We start from the raw sequence: 22,493 nt of genomic DNA on the forward strand, positions 1-22,493 counted from the left end.
GATGGATGGTCTTTAGAATCCTGTATCTTGAGGATGGATTCTCCTAAACAAAATATGTTAATGCAGTTATTTAATTATTATTACCATATTGCTCATTTAGTATTACTCATTGCATTCACTGACACTCAGTACTACTTTAAAGGTGAAATTGTAAAAGGAAGGTCTGCCTATTTCAGCTATTTATTTTTCATTACAATTGCATCTAAAATGATAGTACCATAGAGTAACAACTATATTTTTTGCTCAAACATGAGAATTCAAGAATAGTCCAGAAGGAAGACAGGAAGTCCTTAAGAAAGAAGTATGAAATAAAAAAGTTTACCAACCTGAAGATCCTGCATGTTCAGATATGTTCCTTTCATCATCTTCAACGCAACTTCCTCCTGAGAAGGAACACTTCTCATGATGTTGTTCCATGTGGGCAACCAGGCCTTGCATTTCTTTGTTGCACTGTTTGCATGGATGTCTGTCTTACACACAGGTAGAGGAACTTAATTAAAATATTCCAAAGCTAGATCTCTTTCATGTCCTGCTGCCATTATAGGTTTTCTCTTCTAGTGAGAGAATAGTATGGTAGATCTCAAATCAATGAAGGCTACACTCAGAAAGACCTCGAGGCTTCTGGAATATGCTGCTCAAACAGTTCCACTTTTGTTTCTACTCCCTGTCCCTCCCATCTCACATTTATCTCCAGACTTCTTCTCCTTGTCCAGATCTATTCCGCCCCCAACAATCTTCTATTCATTGAACTTTTTGAAAGTTTGCACTTTTAGAGAGAGGTAAGGGATTGACTCTGTGTACACAAATGTGCAGAGGGACAATAGGGTTGAGGTCTGTTATTTCTCACCTCTATATAGTATTTATTTTAAAACATTTTTGCTGTTAACAAGCATGTTATCTCTGGATACACAAATCCACAGTCTGAGAACTGCAAAACTAAGCATCTCTGATGGTGTCTTCTTGACTGAGCACTTAGTCCCATTGGGTAGATATAAAGATTAAACTAAATAATCTATACAGAAGGCTCTGGAACCCCATAAAATTGGGTCCCTAATCCATGAACTATTGTAACTCATTTACTAAACTTTCCTTAAACATTACATGACTATATTGTCTCATACTATAGAATTAGAATTTATAATCCCTATTCCATGATGAGATATCTTTGAGCTATAATGTATCTTAATTAAAACTATCTTTAGTTTTAGTGTTAAAGGGCTAGTAATGTAGAATTATTCTCTGATGGCCATACAAATTCTCTGCTTTGTCATTCCTTCAGTGGATAGGGCCTAATTCAGATTTGAAATGACATTTCTCCTTCTCTCTCTGTACAACACTGTAGAACTTGTGGACATGAGAAATAGAAGAAAAATTAGATTAACCAAAAATATCTTTTTATTCCAGGAAACTACTGAGAATGTTTGTTTGGATTGTTGTCTTAATTCCTGAACATAGCTGGTTGTCACTTGGAGGCTAACAATTTTGCCTTTTATTGCTGGACAGACACCTTGTGTGTGAAGTTTAGTTGTCTCTTCTTCAGAGAAACAGCACAAAACAGTTTCAGGTTTCTTCTTTTCTTTGATTTTAGCCTTCTCCTCCAAAAAGTCTTCTGGAAGGAAATGTCCAATATGTACAACCTATTCATTCCCATCTGTTCTGTACTGATTTGTTTTATTTACATGTTGTTGGTCATCTCTGGGGAAATACTTTTGTCAGAGTATGTATCCTTGGCTCATAATGTACAAAATAGAAAGGCTGCAAGTTGGTTATTTATGCTCATTTTCTTTAAATGCTGTAGACTTGGTCAACTTTGCATCTGCTAACAGCCTTTGGGAGATGTATCCCGAAGGTCCAGTATCTCTTCTCACTGTCCTCAGAACTCTGCAAACCAGGGGCATTCCCACTCCAGATCTAGTTTGGGACTAATCAAAAATTAAAAAAAACACTAACTTGAAATACAGCCTGTGTGTCCACACTGCCCCACAGTTTGGACCATGGAAGTGTGCACCCAAGTGCTGTGCTGTATCTCCCCTATGTGGACACCGTGGGTGCCAACTAAAAGGTTCCTAGTAGGGCTGTAAATTAATCGCAGTTAACTCACGTGATTAACTAAAAAAAATCAAACAATAGAATACCAATTGAAATTTATTAAATATTTTGGATGCTTTTCTACATTTTCATATATATTTTATTCTGTGTAGTAATTAAAATCAGTATATTTTATTTTTGATTACAAATATTTGCACTGTAAAAATGAAAAAAATTAGTATTTTTCAATTCACCTCATACAAGTACTGTGGTGCAATCTCTGTCGTGAAAGTGCAGCTTACAGTGTAGATCAGGGGTGGCCAACCTGTGGCTCCGGAGCCGCATGCGGCTCTTCAGAAGATAATATGCGGCTCCTGCTAGGAGCCAACTCTGGGGAAAAAATGGTGGGTGCTCAGCACCCACTGGCAGCCCTGGCAGCGCCTGCTCTCTCCCCCCATGCCATCTGCCCTCTGTGATCAGCTCTTTTGTGATGTTCAGGAGACTCTGGGGGGGAGAGGGGAGGAGAGCGGATGTGTAGCACAACTTCATCCCTCTCTCCCCCAGCACCTCCTCCTCCCTCCCTGTGCTTCCTGCCCGCCATGATCAGCTGTTTTGCGATGTGCAGGAGGCTCAGGGACTGGGGGAGGAGCAAGGACATGGCTCACTCGGGAGAGGAGGCGGGAAGAGGCGGGGGGGAGGTGCGGGTGGTGACTTGGGGAAAGGGGTTGAGTGGGGGTTGGGGCCTGGGACAGAGCCAGGGGTCCAGCAGCTCCTGGCCAGCACCAGTGTCTCCTTGAATAAAGCACACAGTGACCAGTTGGTGTGGAAATTTTTAATCTAAATTTTTTTTATACCATCTAACAATGGAAGGCAAATGCAAACAGAAAAGAAAATACACAGAGATGAAAATCAAGGCTTTCAACAGGAATGGGAGAATAAGTACTTTTTCATTGAACGTAAATGGTAAGGCCATGTGTCTTCTTTGCTAGACATGTATCTCTCAGTTCAATTCTTCAAACTTGCAGCATCATTTCGCTTCTAGCCATGCATATATAGATCAAGAATTCCCACAAGGTTCTCCGCACTTTAAAACTGAAAACTTTGAAAAAACAAACAGATGTAAAAGCCCAGTTCTTCACCAGATTTGCCAACTGATCTCAGACTATAACGTTAGCCTCCTGTTATGTGGCCTGGCACATAGCCGATGTGAAAAAGCCCTACTCTGAAGGGGAGCCTATAAAAACGTGACTCACTGATGTGATTTCAGTCCTGTCACCAGAAAACGAGAATCTACAGAAGAAAATTTCTGACCTTCAGCTTTCACACCGCACAACGGAACGCAGGGTCTCCAACCTGAATGGGGACATGGAATCGCAACTGCACTCAGAACTTCAGTAGTGTGAGTATTTAAGCATCACTTTGGATGAGTCATGCCATGCACAGGATAAACCTTATTATCGGTATTTGTCCGCACTGTGTCTGACAACTGTGTTGTAAGGGAAGTACTCCTCAATATCGTGCCACTGAAGGACAGAACTTGTGGACGAGATCTAAAGGAGGCGTTGATGTTGGTAGTTGCGAAAAGCCACTTGCCTTTACACAAGTTCACTGCCATTGCAATGGATGGGCTTCGTCTATGTGGGGATCTGTGAATGGATTAGTAGGGCTTTGTAAGTTTGACGAGAGCTTTCCCGAATTTTGGACATTTTATTGTATTATTCATCGGGATCAACTGGTATCTAAAAATCTCAAATTTGATCACGTCATGAAACCTGTCTTGCACATTATGAAATTCATTCTCTCAAATGCACTCAATCACAGACAATTTCAAAATCTAATTGAAGAACTGGATGAAGATGACTCCCCTGATGAGTTGACAATGGACTCTTATGCCACACACAGTTTCCCTGCTGTTGGCATAACAGAAAAGAAGCATGGCTGGGATGCTCCTATGCTACTCCAAACCTGTTTAGTTTTCATACTGCTTTTGCAAATACAGCACAAGGGAACTGGTTTGCCAAGAGAATCACCAGTTTAGGAAACTGCAAAAATGAGCTTTAACCACTTGCACACATACCCATGACTTGATGTATACACTTTTGGATACACCGGAAGATCTATCTCTAATTTTACATTAGTATCAGTGTAGAAATCTCAATTTCTCCCATAAGTGGTAGTATTATTATTTAGATCTTTTGGAGTCCACCTGGGAAAACTTTTGCACAAAAACTGAAAAATGCAATTTAGAATTTTTTAAAAAAATCTAATGATGTATACAATATTAAAAAAAATACTGAAGAAATAATAAAAAGTTGTTGAATTCTTAATAAAGTTAAAGCCTGGAGGAAAACAGCCAATTAAACTGTACAGGTTAATTTTTTTTTTAAGTAACATTACAATCATTTTAATAGAAATGGTGATTCCTGTTCCCCAAAACAGTTGCTTCAAATTTCTCTTACTTTTTGACTATGAAGTGAGTTTGGTAGTATGTTGCACCTTAATGTTACAAGAAAGGAGGAAAGGAAAAATACATCTAAAATCAATATTTTAATATTAAATGGCCTGTTCCAGCAGACATTATGTATGTGCATCATCTTTTTCTTCCAGTATAGGTGCTCCATGTCAGAACGTGCGCACGTTTGTGCGCTCATGATCAGAGATTTTCATCAGCAGCGTCCTTGTCTGAGTGCTAGATGCCCTTGTGATCCAGTATGAGAGTATACAGGGAGGAGCAGACCCACTGCTATTCCAGTTTCTTCTCAGACACTTGCAGCTTGTGATGGAATAGTGCAGTATCCATTAGTTAGCCTCAGCTCGCTACAGCACTTGCTTAAATTTTCTTTCTTTTCTTTTAGCACAGTTTGTGCTTTTTCAAAGGTGGAGGGGTGTCCCCATCCCTTCTTCTGTTTTTTGCCCAATTTGGGCCATTGTTTCTGAGGCCTTAATCCACGTCTTGAGTGTCTTGAGTGTGGGTTATGCCCAAAACCCTGGGCTTCAAACCCTGCTAGACTTTCCATAGGTCTTTCCCCCATAGCAATGGACATTCAAGCTGCCTCTGCTGCCTTAAAGACTCTCTTATCCCCTCCAAAATGTAAGATCTGATCAGGCTTTAAGAGTAGATCTAAGAAACTGAGGGAGGACAGGCTCAAACTCTTTTTAAGGGAGCACTTGCTGAGACCTGTGGGATGCCAGGCATACTGCTGTACATTGAATCCACAGAGAGCTCCAGTTACTGTCTATACTGTGATGGTAAGCAAAGACCCTTGGGGCCTTCAGAACCATGTAAACTATAAAAGAAGAAAAGACCACCTTCTCCAGATCTTAAGACCACGGTCTCCAGCACTCCACAGATTCTTAGAGGTCACAGAGACACATTTCAGGCTGGTACCAATTCAGTGTGCTCCAATTCAGTGTATCTTTACACTGTCGATCTATGGTTCCCATGCAATTACAGGATCCATTTTGGGCTCCCATACCAACTCTGTCACCAGTCCTGACACCATTTGTCCCTCCCATTGACATGGGCAATGACACTTCTTCTGATTCAAGGGGTCTATACAAGGTTCCCCCTTTCCGCCTCCCTCATTTGAGGTATATCCTGACTATGAAACTTCTAACAGGGCAACCCTGGCAAGGACATCCATGGAATCCTGACCTCTTTTCTTGTGCTCCACCACAGTGATCTTATTGGAATCTATTGGCCTCTTTATGGTGAACAGTTCTACAGCTCCCATTTCATAAGAGGGCCCATCAGGAACAGCATTTGCTACCCTTGAGCTCTCCCATGTGGCAAGCTCTTACAGAGGAGCAAGAGCCACGAGTGGGCGAAGAAATTCTTTCTCCACTGGACGAGGTTATTATGTCTCCCTCATCACTTATGTTGACTTATTTGAGGCCCTTTCAAGAACTTATGAAATGTATAGCGGAGACCCTACATATTCTGCTGGAGGAAATGTAGGAATCCTGTCATAAATATAAAGGGAAGGGTAACCACCTTCTGTATATAGAACTATAAAATCCCTCCTGGCCAGAGGCAAAACCCTTTCAACTATAAAGGGGTTAAGAAGCTAAGATAACCTCGCTGGCACCTGACCAAAATGACCAATGAGGAGACAAGTTACTTTCAAAGCTGGAGGGCCGGGGGGGACAACAAAGGGACTGTCTGTCTGTGTGATGCTTTTGCCGAGAACAGACAGGAATGCAGCTCAGAACTCCTGTATAGAAAGTTAGTATGTAATCTAGGTAGAAATGCGTTAGATTTCTTTTGTTTAATGGCTGGTAAAATAGCTGTGCTGAATGGAATGTATATTCCTGTTTTTGTGTCTTTTTGTAACTTAAAGTTTTGCCTAGCGGGATTCTCTGTGTTTTGAATCTGATTACCCTGTAAAGTATTTGCCATCCTGATTTTACAGAGGTGATTCTTTTACTTTTTCTTTAATTAAAATTCTTCTTTTAAGAACCTGATTGCTTTTTCATTGTTCTTAAGATTCAAGGGTTTGGATCTGTGTTCACCTATGCAAATTGGTGAGGATTTTTATCAAGCCTTCTTCAGGAAAGGGGGTGTAAGGCTTGGGGGGATATTTTGGGGGGAAGACATCTGCAGGTGGGCTCTTTCCCTGTTCTTTGTTTAACACGCTTGGTGATGGCTGCATAGGGTTCAAGGACAAGGCAAAGTTTGTACCTTGAGGAAGTTTTTAACCTAAGCTGGTAAGAATAAGCTTAGGGGGTCTTTCATGCAGGTCCCCACATCTGTACCCTAGAGTTCAGAGTGGGGAAGGAACCTTGACAGAGGTGGCAGAGCGGTGGGATAATTCTGAGATTTTTTTTTTAGATAATTTTGAAACAGAAGCACAGTAGGATTTTAAAAGGACTTTTTTTTCCCCTTTGGGCTGCTTGAAACAGGTTTTAAGCTGAAAGAAGTTAGAGGTTTTTTGGTCTCTGCCTGGGGGCCAAAGCAGCAAGCATAACAAAGTGATTTGTCTTTTTTGAGCTGGAGTTTTCTCTACCTTTAGGCAGAGTAGTTAACCTCCTGCAGGGAAATTCACTAGTTTTCACAGACCTGAAGAGGTTTTTTTTTTTAGCTAAGAGCAACTAGAGGGTTTTTCTGTCTATTTGCCTGGAGACAAAGGATTTTTCTGTAGGCTGAGAATAGGTATCAGAGAACATAGGTGTCACATTACAGCACAAAAAAATTTTACAAGCCAGTTTTTTTTTTTTTTTTTTAACTCTTGGGTGTAAAGTTAGTGAAAAACAGAGAGGCTAAGATGACAGAACTCAAGACAGAAAAAGCCAAAGAGGCTGCCCTCAGGAGAGAGATGGAGGCAAAGGAAAAAGAAATGGAGGAAAAGGAAAAAGAGTGGAAGCATGCACTGGAGAAGGCAAAGGCTCAGCAGAATAGCAATCCTTCTCCAGGTACCACTTCACATCCCAGGAAGTTCCCCACCTACAAGGCAGGCGATAATACTGGGGCCGCCTTAGAAAACTTTGAAAGGGCCTGCCTTGGGTACAGCATCTCTACAGACCAATACATGGTAGAGCTGAGGCCGCAGCTCAATGGACCCTTAGCAGAGGTGGTGGCTGAAATGCCTAAGGAACACATGAACAAGTATGAACTGTTTAAAACCAAGGTGAGAGTCAGAATGGGGCTAACACCTGAACATTCCCGTCAGTGGTTCAGAGCCCTAAGGTGGAAACCAGACGTGTCATTTACCCGACATGCCTGCCACATTGTGAAAAATTGGGATGCCTGGATATCAGGAGCAAGTGTTAAATCTCCAAAAGATTTGCCCTTCCTAACGCAAATGGAGCAGTTCCTAGAGGGTGTTCCTAAGGAAATAGAAAGATACATCCTAGATGGGAAGCCCAAAACTGTAATTGAGGTGGGGTAGATTGGAGCCAAATGGGTGGAGGTGGCAGAAAAGAAAAAAATTGGTTGCAGTTGGAGCGGATACCAGAAGGGACAACCTCAGACCACACCCTACTACCGGGGGCAGCCCAAGGCCCCAACTACACCCCGAGGAACACTCCAGACACCTTATCATCCCACCACACCGTTCTCCAGCAACCCATCTTGCCGCAGTGACCCGTCAGCTGGATGATGTTTTAAATGTAACGAGCTGGGGCATGTAAAGGCCAGCTGCCCCAAGAACCCCAACAGATTACAGTTCATTGCACTGGAATCACACCAGAGGTCTTCAGGCCCAGATACCTCCCAGATACTCTTGGAGCAGAGGGAAACTGTGAGTGTGGGCAGGAAGAAGGTCACCTTGTGGAGGGACACCAGAGCGCAAGTGTCGGCTATCCATGCTTCCTTAGTGGACCCCAATTTAATCGACCCAGAGATCCAAGTAACAATTCAACCCTTCAAGTCCAACTCTTTCAATTTGTCTACAAGGGCTGGTCAGGAACATGGACTTTTGCAGTCTATGATGATTATCCCATCCCCATGCTGTTGGGGGAAGACTTGGCCAGTCATGTGAAGCTAGCCAAGAGGGTGGGAATAGTCACCTGCAGCCAGGCTAAGCAAGCTGTCATGTCTAGCTCTGTTCCGGAAACTTCTACTAGGACCCGATCAGAGGTAATGGAACAGGACCCCATGCCAACGTCTGCAGCAGCAGTAGTGGATCCAGTCCCAGAGACCCAGACAGAGCCAGTCTCAGAACTGAAACTGGCGGAACAACCAGCACCAGAACCATTGCCAGCACTGCTTCCAGTACTTGCAACCCCAACACCAGCGAGCCCCACTGAACCTGCACCAGCAGCAGCAGATAACCCTACACGAGAGGCTCAGCCGGAACCTGAACCCCAACATAGTGCACCAGTGGAGAGCGGTTCACAGTCAACGGAAACAGCCCTATCACCTGCATTGCTTCCAGAGGGACCAAGCCTAGGTCTACAATCCAATGAGGAACTGATGTCTCCAGCATCAAGAGAACAGTTCCAGACCTAACAGGAAGCAGATGAAAACCTCCAAAGAGCTTGGATGGCAGCATGGAGCAACCCACCGCCTCTCAGCTCTTCTAATCGATCCAGGTTTGTTGTAGAAAGAGGACTTTTATACAAGGAAACTCTTTCTGGTGGACACTAGGAAGAATGGCATCCTCAGAGACCGTTGGTAGTTCCAACTCAGTACCGGGTCAAGCTCTTGAGCTTAGCCCATGATCATCCTAGTGGCCACGCTGGGGTGAACAGGACCAAAGACTGTTTGGGGAGGTCATTCCTCTGGGAGGGAATGGGCAAGGATGTTTCTACCGATGTCCGGTCTTGTGAGGTGTGCCAAAGAGTGGGAAAACCCCAAGACCAGGTCAAAGCCCCTCTCCAGCCACTCCCCATCATTGAAGTTCTATTTCAGCGAGTAGGTGTGGATATTCTGGGTCCTTTTCCAAAAAAGACACCCAGAGGAAAGCAATACATACTGACTTTCATGGATTTTGCCAGCCGATGGCCGGAAGCAATAGCTCTAAGCAACATCAGGGCTAAAAGTGTGTGCCAGGCACTAACAGACATTTTTGCCAGGGTAGGTTGGCCCTCTGACATCCTTACAGATGCAGGAACTAATTTTCTGGCAGGAACTATGGAAAGCCTTTGGGAAGCTCATGGGGTGAATCACTTGGTTGCCACTCCTTACCACCATCAAACAAATGGCGTGGTGGAGAAGTTTAATGGAACTTTGCGGGCCATGATACGAAAATTCGTATATGAACACTCCAATGATTGGGAGCTAATGTTCCAGCAGTTGCTCTTTGCCTACAGAGCTGTACCACATCCCAGTTTAGGGTTTTCACCATTTGAACTTGTATATGGCCGTGGGCCATTGCAGTTGGTGAAGCAGCAATGGGAGGGATTTACACCTTCTAGAGGAACTAACATTCTGGACTTTGTAACCAACCTACGAAACACCCTCCGAACCTCTTTAGCCCTTGCTAAAGAAAACCTACAGGATGCTCAAAAAGAGCAAAAAGCCTGGTATGATAAACATGCCAGAGAGCTTTCCTTCAAAGTAGGGGACCAGGTTATGGTCTTAAAGGCGCTCCAGGTTCATAAAATGGAAGCGTTGTGGGAAGGGCCATTCACGGTCCAAGAGTGCCTGGGAGCTGTTAATTATCTCATAGCCTTCCCCACCTCCAACCGAAAGCCTAAGGTGGACCATATTAATTCTCTCAAGCCCTTTTATTCCAGAGAATTAAAGGTTTGTCAGTTTACAGCCCAGGGAGGAGATGACGCTGAGTGGCCTGAAGGTGTCTACTACAAAGGGAAAAGTGCTGGTGGTGTGGAAGAGGTGAACCTCTCCATGACCCTTGGGTGTATGCAGCGACAGCAGATCAAGGAACTGTGCGCTAGCTACGCGCCGACATTCTCAGCCACCCCAGAACTGACTGAACGGGCATACCACTCCATTGACACAGGTAATGCTCACCCAATTAAAGTCCAACCTTACTGGGTGTCTCCTCAAGCTAAAACTGCTATAAAATGGGAGATCCAGGATATGCTACAGATGGGTGTAATCCATCCCCCTGGCAGTGCATGGGCATCTCCAGTTGTTCTAGTTACCGAACCAGATGGGGAGATACATTTTTTCATGGACTACCATAAGCTAAATGCTGTAACGCGCCCAGACAACTATCCAGTGCCACGCACAGATGAACTATTGGAGAAACTGGGACGGGCCCAGTTCATCTCTACCTTGGACTTAACCAAGGGGTACTGGCAGGTACCGCTAGATGAATCTGCCAAGGAAAGGTCAGCCTTCACCACACATGTCGGGCTGTATGAATTTAATGTGCTCCCTTTCGGGCTGCAGAATGCACCCGCCACCTTCCAAAGACTTGTAGATGGTTTCCTAGCGGGATTAGAAGAATATGCAGTTGCCTACCTTGACGATGTGGCCATATTTTCGGATTCCTGAGCAGAACACCTGGAACATCTACAAAAAGTCTTCGAGCGCATAAGGGAGGCAGGACTAACTGTTAAGGCTAAGAAGTGTCAAATAGGCCTAAACAGAGTGACTTATCTTGGACACCAGGTGGGTCAAGGAACTGTCAACCCCCTACAGGCCAAAGTGGATGCTATCCAAAAGTGGCCTGTCCCAAAGTCAAAGAAACAGGTCCAATCCTTCTTAGGCTTGGCCAGATATTACAGGCGATTCGTACCGCAATACAGCCAAATCTCTGCCCCACTGACAGACCTAACCAAAAAGAAGCATCCCAGTGCCGTTCAGTGGACCGAAGAGTGTCAGAAGGCCTTTAACCAGCTTAAAGGGACACTCATGTCTGACCCTGTGCTAAGGGCCCCAGACTTTGACAAACCATTCCTAGTAACCACAGATGCGTCTGAGTGTGGTGTGGGAGCAGTTTTAATGCAGGAAGGACCGGATCAAGAATTCCATCCTGTAGTGTTTCTCAGCAAGAAGCTGTCTGAGAGGGAAAGCAACTGGTCAGTCAGTGAAAAAGAATGTTATGCCATTGTCTACACTCTGGAAAAGCTACTCCCATACGTTTGGGGACGGCGTTTCCATCTGCAAACTGACCATGCTGTGCTACAGTGGCTTCATACCGCCACGAGAAATAACAAAAAACTTTGTCGGTGGAGTTTAGCTCTCCAAGAGTTTGATTTCGACATCCAACACATCTCAGGAGCTTCTAACAAAGTGGCTGATGCACTCTCCCATGAAAGTTTCCCAGAATCAACTGGTTAAAATCGTCCTTGAGATGTGGAAAATATTGTTAGTCTTTATATACTTGGTAGTCTTATTATAATGTCTTATTAACTCTGTTTTCTCCTAGAGCTTCAGGAAGAAATCACAGCCAGCGTTTCACTCTATCTGTGATTTGGGGGGTGGGTGTCATAAATATAAAGGGAAGAGTAAACACCTCTAAATCCCTCCTGGCCAGAGGCAAAACCCTTTCACCTGTAGAGGATTAAGAAGCGGAGATAACCTCGCTGGCACCTGACCAAAATGACCAATGAGGAGACAAGTTATTTTCAAAGCTGCGGGGGGGGAACAAAGGGTCTGTCTGTCTGTGTGATGCTTTTTCTGGGAACAGACAGGAATGCAGCTCAGAACTTCTGTAAAAAGTTAGTAAGTAATCTAGGTAGAAATGCGTTAGATTTCTTTTGTTTAATGGCTGGTAAAATAGCTGTGCTGAATGGAATGTATATTCCTGGTTTTGTGTCTTTTTGTAACTTAAGGTTTTGCCTAGAGGGATTTTCTATGTTTTGAATCTGATTACCCCACAAGGTATTTACCATCCTGATTTTACAGAGGTGATTCTTTTATTTTTTCGTTAATTAAAATTCTTCTTTTAAGAACCTGATTGCTTTTTCATTGTTCTTAAGATTCAAGGGTTTGGGTCTGTGTTCACCTATGCAAATTGGTGAGGATTTTTATCAAGCCTTCTTCAGGAAAGGGGGTGTAAGGCTTGAGGGGATATTTTGGGGGGAAGACATCTGCAGGTGGGCTCTTTCCCTGTTCTTTGTTTAACACGCATGGTGGTGGCAGCATAGGGTTCAAGGACAAGGCAAAGTTTGTACCTTGAGGAAGTTTTTAACCTAAGCTGGTAAGAATAAGCCTAGGGGGTCTTTCATGCAGGTCCCCACATCTGTACCCTAGAGTTCAGAGTGGGGAAGGAATTTTGACAAACCCCAATACTTGTTGGATATTCTTCACGCATCTCCTTGGCAATATTGCCTTGCCCATCAGTGGTGCTATCCTGATCCATGCATGTTCTGTGTAGCAAGTGCCAGCCACTATATCACCTACATATAAATGGGCTGATAAGAAATACTACATCCCACCCAAAGACACAGAATATTTCTTCTCCCATACGACACCCAACTCCCTGGTTGAGACAGTGAATGGAACAGACAACTTCAGTTCCACTCTACACAAAACAATAAAGAGCTAAAAAGACTGGACCTCCTGGGATGGAACAGCTACTCCTCTGCCTTGCTACAGTTCAGAGTAGCCAGTTGCCAAGCTCTGATGACAAAATGTAACTTTACAAACTATTCCAAATTCTCATCTTTTATTGAATACCTGCCACAGGATCAGAGGATGATTTTAAGCCCTCTTAACAGAAGGCCAGACAATCACCAAGGCATCTCTCCAGGCTTCACTAGATGCTGCCAATACAGCTGCACTCTCCATGGCTACAGCAGTAGTCATGTATCAGAGCCTGCAAACTGCAGAGGCTTGCCTGCAACTTCTGGGTCTTATGGCACCCTGTATATTTGTGACACCCTTAGCAAAACTACACTCTCATCGTCTTCAGGCCTGGCTCAGAGCCATCTACACTCTCAACAAAAAGCATATCCAGGTGCATGTTAGTAACCCCAGGGTTTCTCAGTTCTCTAAATTGGTGGACTATTTTTCCATGAAGTAACTTTTTTTATTTAAAATTTTGATATGCTCATAATTTAAAAGATCTTTACATGCATGGCAGTTATTGAGTAATTCATGCAGTTATTGAGTAATTCATTGAGTAATTCAAGCTTCTTTTGTCTTTTTAATATCACAAAATAAATGATCCCAAATCATTGTGAGATACCTGAATAATATAAGGGAGGTGAGTTTGCCATTTTTCAGTATTTGAATGGACACTGTGTGTCTGAGACTTCCTTGAATTTCATAACCAGGTTTTCTGAAAATCTAGTCTGGTAATATACTGAATGTGAAGTATAATTAGACAGAAGTTTTGAACCATTCGTGGTTCAAACTATGAATTTTCCACTAATTTAAATAAAGTTTCTGTGTAAACAGCAACACAGTGCTTGGTTATGACCAGATGTTACTGGACTTCAAGTGCATTGCAAGGCATGAGGCCAAAGCCAAATATTGTCCTGGAAATTTTGGTGGTATTGTACAGACTAATTTCTTAATGAAGGTGACTGCTTTTATCTTTTTTAATGTCAGAAGTGGGTAATATTTTTAACAAGTCTCCCTACGTATGTGATTTACTGAAAATTGTTTGGAACTCCTTGATGGATATTCTCTGTTAATCCTGTCAGAATCTTGTGCCATGGGTTTGTAAAGCAATTTTAGTGATAATATGAAAGGGCCAAATTTTGATATCATTGTTCATATTTAGTCCCTGGTTTCAGAATTAGCCCAGGGTGACTATTTATGGAGTTGAGGTACTGCTCAACATGAGTAAGGATATCAAATTCTGGCCCTTATTGATATCTGTCTTTTTTTTTAATGGCAGCTATGAAAACGTTTACTGCAGATATAATTTTTTGTAAATAATTGTCCTTTTTATGTTTTATTATAGAATATATGTAGAATTCTTAAAACATATTTCTCTTTCATTCTCTTACATAGGTCTGTTCTGAGGGGATGATATTCCTTCTATGAAAGTAGTGGAGACAGAAAGAAACTGAAACTTCTGGAAACTTGCCTTAGAATGTATTGGAAATCTGATATATTTAGTTATTTGCTGTGTTTACCAGAGGAGACAGCAGTCTTGTAGTTCTGGCATTTGTTTACAGTTAAAGAAAAATATTTTCCATCTTATATGTTGGCTTTCTTAAACTTTTATCGAAGCCCTCCCTCCTAGGTCCTTTGTAGTGCAGTTTTTGAACTCCCATGTTCACTGGCTTACTAGCAGTTGATGTTTGGATCATCAGATTTTTTTTTATATCAATCAATCAGGCACCCAACAAGTGAACCGGATAGCAATCACAGAAAAGTGGAAGTCAGTGTAGTATTTTAACATACTACTGGGTATCGAGAATAGACACATTATCTTAGAAATGGGATTTCCATTTCTCTGTGGGCCACATCATCTTGAGAGCCATGTGTGGATCTCCCTGTTTGCAGAAGAGGTGCTCAGTCTTCCTGTAGCAGTGCTCCAAACTGCCCTCCCACAGCCCTGCAGAGTGATATGTTTGTGGTCAGAGATTCTTGCAGGGAGAAAAGTTGGGGTGGTGGGTGGGTAAGCATGCTGCTATCGCCCAACACCCACACCATTTACTACAGATTGCATGAACTCTCTTGCAGAACCTTTGGTGGTCCTCGGGAGCCTCCACAGCTGGAGGTGGAGTCCCTGGCATTGTGGCTGTAATGAAGCTTCACTTCACAGGGCAGATGTGCAGAGGGTTGGAGCTGCTGTGAGCATTTGTGTCCTCCTGTGAATCCTAGGGGATCTAGCAGGTTTGTGGGTGGCTGCTCCATGGGGAAGGTATACCTTGTTCCCTTCCTCTAACATGACAGTGCAGGGTCACCTCTGTGTGAACATTCTTGTGAATATTCCATGACTCATAGTTGCTGCCTATGGTTTTTAATGTGGGAACAGACTACCGAGGTCTGTGTCTTTTCATCCTAATTCAGAGGAATATTCAGAAACATAAACGCTGCTGACTGCACAGATTTTGATTGTTATGGATAGGTTACAGGGATCCTAGAATTTATCTGCAGTAAATCTTTTAGTGATTTTTTTCAATGCTTTTTATTTTTTCTTTTCCTACTCATTGTAATGAGTATATGAGAAAGTTTATCTTCATTATAATTTCTAAATGACAGCTTTCTTATTTTTAATTCCAGTTCATCATTTTCTCATGTTGTATGGCAAGCTATATAAATTCTGAAGCATGGAGAACTGAAGCACAGAGAGGCAATGACTGTGTTCAATATAGTCCTTATAAATCAAGAACAAAATAGATAATTTGCCCAAGAAACTTTTTGCTCTTGGTCTGGCTTTTAAAGCAGTGATTTCAACATAAATGTTTAATCCTATTGTTTCCTCAAAGATACCAGTAGGATCCATCTTCCTACATATTATTGAATAAAGAAACCTTTTATTTCATGGTGCCGTGATTTAAACACCAAGCCTTTCATTTTACCATTTAGTTGATTTATACTTTTTTTCAGTATGGTCTGGTCTCAGTTTGCTTTATCAAAATTCAAGATTTATTTGTTGAAGCAATTAGAGCAAAGTAGAGAACCTTTTCCATAGCCTGAAATCCTGATACCACCAGACTTTTTAAGATACTAACATTATCCAGTGCTATACTTTCTGATTCTTCCTTGAAACATTATTGTTAGAATTTTTACAAAAAGATTTGAAACATTCTGATTGTTGTTGTTAAAATTACAGGCTTAACTGAATTGCTTTCAAACTCATTATTCTTTTTTCTCCTGAAGGTAATTTAATCATACACTTTACACCAGAAAATGATTCTTCTGTCTTTTTTTCATAAAGTCTCTGTTGTAAAGAGGAGACTTAGTTTATTTGGAAGGATTTATATTGTTACAAGGTGCTCTTTACAGTGAGTACTAGTGATCTGTAATTTAGACACTTGTGAATATTTAGTAGGTGAGGGCTAAATTGTGGCTTTGTCACAGTTCTGAGCAAAGGACAGTTTATAGTTGTGCCCCAGAAATCCAGGAGGCAAATAATCTGCACCAGTTTATATTTGGTACAGATTACTTTTCCCAGTGCACCAACTCAGTTGCACTGGTTAGTGTGTTGAGGGGTTGAAGCCAAGGCTGCTTCCCACCCCTTCCCACAGAGATTGCTCTCCATCTAGTACTGCTACTTGCAAAGAGCCCCATTGCTCACCTGTGCACCTGCCTTAGCTAGTCTGCAGTCTGGTTTTGAATATGTTAGGTGCTGCACAGGTGAAGTTTATGTGTCTGATTTTTTTAAAAGGACCTTAACCCGACCTCTAATTTTGAGTGCATTTTGTAACCACAAAAATTTTATGCTCAAACTTGGAGCCGCTCACTTGAAAATCGGGTCTTATACATACAGATGCAAAATACTTTCTTATGCTATAAGGCTTTCATTGTACTAAGAAAATCTCTGCCTTCCTTTATGGGCATAGAGTGCTAAAGCTTAATGGTGACGTGAAAGAAAAAGAAATTGGGCTTTCTTGTTTCTTTGTGATATATAAAGAAAGTATATTTTTTAAAAAAAAGTCAAATCCTGCCTCTTACATTAGAAATTAAAGTCTTATCTTCTCTAGAAGACTGAATGGATTATTAATAATTATTTCAGTTTGAGTTGTGAGAACCATGCCTTTAACTTCTTTGCCTCAGTTTCCATTTCTGTGTAAAGGGATATCCTTGTACCTACTCAACTGAGTTGTTGCAGGGTTAAATAGTCAAATGTTTTTAAGGCATTTTGAAAATATGAAGTTTTTTATTCATTCCTGAGTATTAATTATACTGTTGGGAATTTTTTTGTAACTGAGTCTCCTAGGGTTCCATATACTTCAAGTAGGGATCACAGCATTGTCTTGAAGATTCAGTTATTCTCTGTCTCCACTGCTTACAGACAGGGAACATAATCTCATCAGTCTGGATCTGTGTAGGAGAATTTGGAGAAAATAAATAACAGGTAAGAAATATAAACTTGGCGACGTTGGGTCAAATTCATCCCTGGCATAACTTGATTCACTTCAATGGAGTTTTCGTAGAAATGAAAGGTTTCAGAGTAACAGCCGTGTTAGTCTGTATTCGCAAAAAGAAAAGGAGTACTAGTGGCACCTTAGAAACTAACCAATTTGTTTGAGCATAAGCTTTTGTGAGCTATAGCTTATGCTCAAATAAATTGGTTAGTCTCTAAGGTGCCACTAGTACTCCTTTTCTTTTTTCGTAGAAATGAAGTTGCTCATTTTACTCTGCTGCCAGATGGCCAGGTTATGTCACCCTTATGTTGAGTAGTACCTTACTCTGAGTAGTCCCACTGTGAAATCAGTAGGATAGTTCATGAATAATTACTCAGTGTGGCAGAATATGACACCCCAAAATGTGTTATTTTCAGGATGTATATTTAATGTGTTTAATAAAAACAAGTAAAATGAAAAGGCTGATAGTACAAAATTGATATATATATCACATGAAATATATGAATAACTGGAATAATATGACATAAAGCATGTATCTTCTGTACAGCATAAACAAATTATATTCTGTATTTATCAGAAGATGTTATGGGCCTGATGTTAATTTACATGAAGGCCCCGTTTCAGAGACAGAACAGTGTAAAGAAATGTTTCTGGATAATTTAGTAATAACTGGTAATTGGATGTCATAAAGATGCTTTTTAAAAAATTGCTTGATGAAAAGTATCTTAATTTTTGACTTTCATCTTGCACTGGAACTCTGGTGCATGGCTCTGCCTGCACAGTTGTCAGTGAAGGATCAGAGCCTTTGCTTGCAAACTCATCGCTTACTGATGTGTATGCGTCTTTGCTAATTTCCACCGTGAATGTTGTTTATTGAAAAATTAAATTTTGAAAAATATTAACTTTTTTTAGTCTCAACACTGAAAAATAAACTATCTTTTTAAATAGTTTCCATTTTTTTAATTTCTCCCAATTTTTTTCTTAACTAGGTCCTTTCTGATGATGCTTGTGCTTACACTACGGCTGTTGGTCTCATTCCTGTTGGCTAAACATTTATTCTCATTGACTTCATTAAGTTAATGCTTGCCAAAAAATTGAGGTATAGCATTTACAGAATTATCAGGATACTGCAGTGCAGACCTTAACCTTCACCTTAAACTGACTTTATTTGCAATTCACTCTGGAGATAGTGTACAGTGCTTTTTGGAAGCCAGAAGGTCTCCTTTTTTCTAGAATCAACTGCGCACCTTGTTTGGCTTGAACTACCATGAAGAGCGTAGCTGCATGTTTGAAAAGTTCAGAATTTATTATTTTGGAGAAAAGGATAACACTGTATGGTGTATGAGAATTACTGGAAAATAAAATATGTGTTTTTATTGGGAAACAACAATTCTACAGATAACATCTCTGTATTTTAAATGGTTTACTTTAAAGATTAGTGAAATTTATTACGTTTTATTTGTCTTTTAGCTGATGTTTGATTAATATAGTTTTTGTTTTAAAGAGATGATTTATTTAAAATTGTATTTACCAGTAATACTTTAAATTGGTAAGTAAACTAGACGTTTATAAAAGGTTTGGAGTAATATGTAAATCAGATATTGGCAAAGTAATCTAGTTAGAATACCTCACCCTCCACATTTCTGTAGTTTTAGAGAAGATTCTATCAGTTTGTATTGTAAATAATAAATCTTAGAAAAAAGCAAAAATGAACTGGCTACACCTCTTCTTTCATAGATGAAATCCCTGTATTTCAGTATGAGATCTAATTTGGAAGAAAATTAATATCTTGTGGTAGCAAGATAAATCAGAGATTTGTTTCTGCAAAGGTAGAAAGATGCAAAACAAAATTGTTTATGGAAAGATACCTTTCCAGTCAAATCTGTGGTATCTGTGCTGGTATACAAGTATATCAGTGAAGTATTTTTGTGTCACATACTGGTAAAACAGGATTTGCAATGCGACAGATCGGCATAGTCTCCATTGCTATCATCAAAATATTGAGGTTTGAAACATGTTAGAAAATGATTTTTTGTGTAGTAGTCCATTTTGTCTCTTTGAATTAAATTTGTATCTATAGACTTACATGCAAAGTAACTATTCATGTATTTATTTACAGACTACAATTTTCGTCGCAGCTCAGTAAATAGCATTTCCCCTGCTAGTGCCACTCTCTCTTCTGGGACACCCAGCATGCTTCCATACACATCAAAGCCTTATTTTTATCCAAGCTACCCCTTATCACCAACAATTCTGCTTGCTAATGGCAGCCATGTTGGACAGCGAGTATATATCTCTAATGAGGCCTCATTCTTTTGAAGAAAAAGTTGTACAGCATTAATATGAAAGTTGTCATTTTTAGTTTTTAATTGGGTCTACACTATTAATTTTCGTGAGTAAAATATATTTATTTCCATATAGGGAACTTTTCACATTTCAGTAAATATAAGCATTTGTCAAAAGATAAAGTTCAAAAACGTTACTTTTCTTGGCCTGAGTACTGTAGATTGATGTTCTTTTATCTGTTTATGGTTCCTGGTCAAAGTGTGGGCAATAGAACCCAGTGGCTTATGTTAAGAATTTTTCTAATAATTACTTTGCTGAATAGTATCTCTTTAATTTAATCTGTGCAAATATTGGTTGTAATCTTGTTACCAAGGATCGCTTTTATGTTGAAGATTAGTAGTTATTTAGCCAGAAGGCAACTATTATGTGGCCGGAAAATGATGCAAAAGGAAGATTTTAAGACACTTTTTTTTTTAAAATTTAAAGAAATATAATTTACTATTGTGGTCCTTTGCATAGTTTTAGTAATAGAGTAAATTATCTTACTTTTTGTGCTGTTAATTTATTCAGAGTTAAAATTGTTAAGCTTCATCTGTGTTTTGGTATTACCTGTATAGTAGTTCTGTTTTAAAAAAAGAGTTGTCCTGTTTTTTTAATGTTGAAATCATGTGTTAATTTCTGTACTTGAATTCAAATATTTTGACATTAAATTTATGCTGTTCTTTAAAATATATTTGTGGGGTTTGTATATATTGTTGAACACTCAACATTGTTTACAGTAATTTTAGAGACAAGTGGATAGAGTTTTAGGGCCTCATTCTCCCCCAATAGAGTTCAGTGGCAAAGCTACCTTTGACTTCAATGGAAGCACTTACATATGAACTTAATTTTAAGCACTTGCTTAATGCTTTTGGTAAATAGGCGGCTTTGAGGGTAAAATAACTTAATTTTAGAGATGGTGTGTGAATGGGCTGGGAGTTCATAAACTAGCTTGGCATGTTTCACTGTTACATAAGAAAATTCGATGTGGACCAACCTTGGGACTCTTGTTCCTTTGGTCAGTGAAACTTAAACACGAAGCAAATATAATCAGAATACTAATATTGTTTATCTGTCAGCTCAGGAATAACATGGGTGGCTGGTATAGGAGAATTCAAAACATCAGTCTAGCACACTTTTGCTTTTGATACAGGAAAAAATTACTTCAGTTTTTATTATATTGTACAATGTTCAATCAAAAAGATTCCTTAAAACAGAGAATCTTAACCTGAGAGTGAGGCACAAATTGCCTGGTATAATCTGCAATTTTGAATTTGAGGTATCAGAAATCCTTTATCTTCGCTCAAATTATTTTTGAATAATTTTCATGATGATTTCTTTAATATTGAAACATTCTTTAACCAGTCACTTGTGCATATGTGAAAATATGCTGAGTTTTGTACATATACAAGAAAACGCACTTCATTTGGTATTGATAGTATATTTATTAATAACCTTTTAAAACCCTTCCCCCAGGATTCGCCTTCCATGACACTAGGGTTAAACATAACACTAGCAGTAGTGTGTACAAAAGTGTGAAATATTCCTGTAATGCTTTTGAGGGAATCTTCCTTTGTGGGGTAGGCCATGCAATGCCCTCTGGAACTTTAAAGCTTGTTGTCGATGTAGAGAGATCACAAGTGTAGAGGACATGTGGGGCCTCCATGCCACTTACGAATAGGCCTGCATGGAGGGTTTCTTGGGGCCGGCTGTGGGATGGTTATGGGATTTCATGACTACTCATCTAATGGGGCAGGGTGGGGTATCAGCCACTTTGTATGAAGCCTGTAGGATAGAATAATAAATGCTGGGACTACATTGCAGCCATGCAGTCTGCATGCACAGTGGTGGTTTTAATCTGTGCACCCCCACTTCATACTCTGAGCAAAGACTACATGGGCTTTGCAAAGGGGAATAAATTCAATCCTTTTCAGATTATCATTATGACTTTAGTAACCAGATTCATAATGATTTTCCTGAAGGTAATTAAAGCTATTGTTGCTGTACCAAATACTGACTGACCAAAAGTAAAAAGTCTTACAAAGAACTTGTTAAAATTGAATTGTATTAGCAATAGTTGGCTGTATGTAAGCTGGGTTGGGTCTAAATACAGAATGTATTCACTCCTGGAAATTTTAGTTCCTCTGAAAGGAAAGTTTGTCTGATTATTCTGGAGTTAACAGTGTTGTAAGGAATAAGCTAAAGAAATGGCTGGTGCTCAGTGAATGTTGACCCACTTGTGTGTTTGAAGCTGTGTGTAGCATGTGTATATACACTTTATATAGAGTAAGCAATTTAAAAATTCTCAACAAATGCATCTGCCTGAGTGTCTTCTCCTTTGATACATTACACAAATGTGCTGGTTACACAGTCTTCAGATAATTGAGAAATCTCTCAATGGAACCTGTTAATCTTCAGGAAGGACAGTTGTCACAAAGCTTTACTCACTGAATTTTGAAAAATTATAGGAAAATAATTGAATTGTGTACTGTGATTTATACTAATACTGTACATGCTGGTAAAAAAAAATTGGAATCCATTTACAAATCTGTGATACAATAAATAGTTTAGTTTTGAGAGGGGACACTGTAAGGATATATAACAAATCTTGGAAAGATACTTTATTTTTTTGTGTAGATCATCCTGTGCTAAGCCCCCTTTGTTCCAATTAACTATTAAAGCTGTGCTAAGTCAGAGGATTTCCCCAGCATCAGGGAAGTTGACATTGGCAACTCTGTGCCCTCCCCATCTCCTACTAAGGTGTATGCTGGGAGCCACAGAGGTATGGCCAG

The 22,493-nt window shown here is 40.3% G+C and overlaps 1 protein-coding gene across 2 annotated transcripts in view; it reads left to right on the forward strand.

The window, feature by feature from the left end:
• RBM46 (RNA binding motif protein 46) overlaps nucleotides 1–19,695 on the forward strand; it is a 39,225-nt gene extending 19,530 nt beyond the window's left edge. The window contains exon 4 of one of the 2 annotated variants that reach the window (XM_073341422.1): nucleotides 19,496–19,695. In XM_073341422.1, coding sequence (XP_073197523.1) covers nucleotides 19,496–19,695 — 200 coding nt within the window. Of the gene's footprint in view, nucleotides 1–18,365; nucleotides 18,393–19,495 lie in introns of those variants that run through there. The other variant, XM_073341423.1, reaches the window with a different exon arrangement.
• Nucleotides 19,696–22,493: the final 2,798 nt, after the last annotated feature.

Source organism: Lepidochelys kempii, chromosome 4 (genome assembly GCF_965140265.1).
Source record: "Lepidochelys kempii isolate rLepKem1 chromosome 4, rLepKem1.hap2, whole genome shotgun sequence".
Lineage (NCBI taxonomy): Eukaryota > Metazoa > Chordata > Testudines > Cheloniidae > Lepidochelys > Lepidochelys kempii.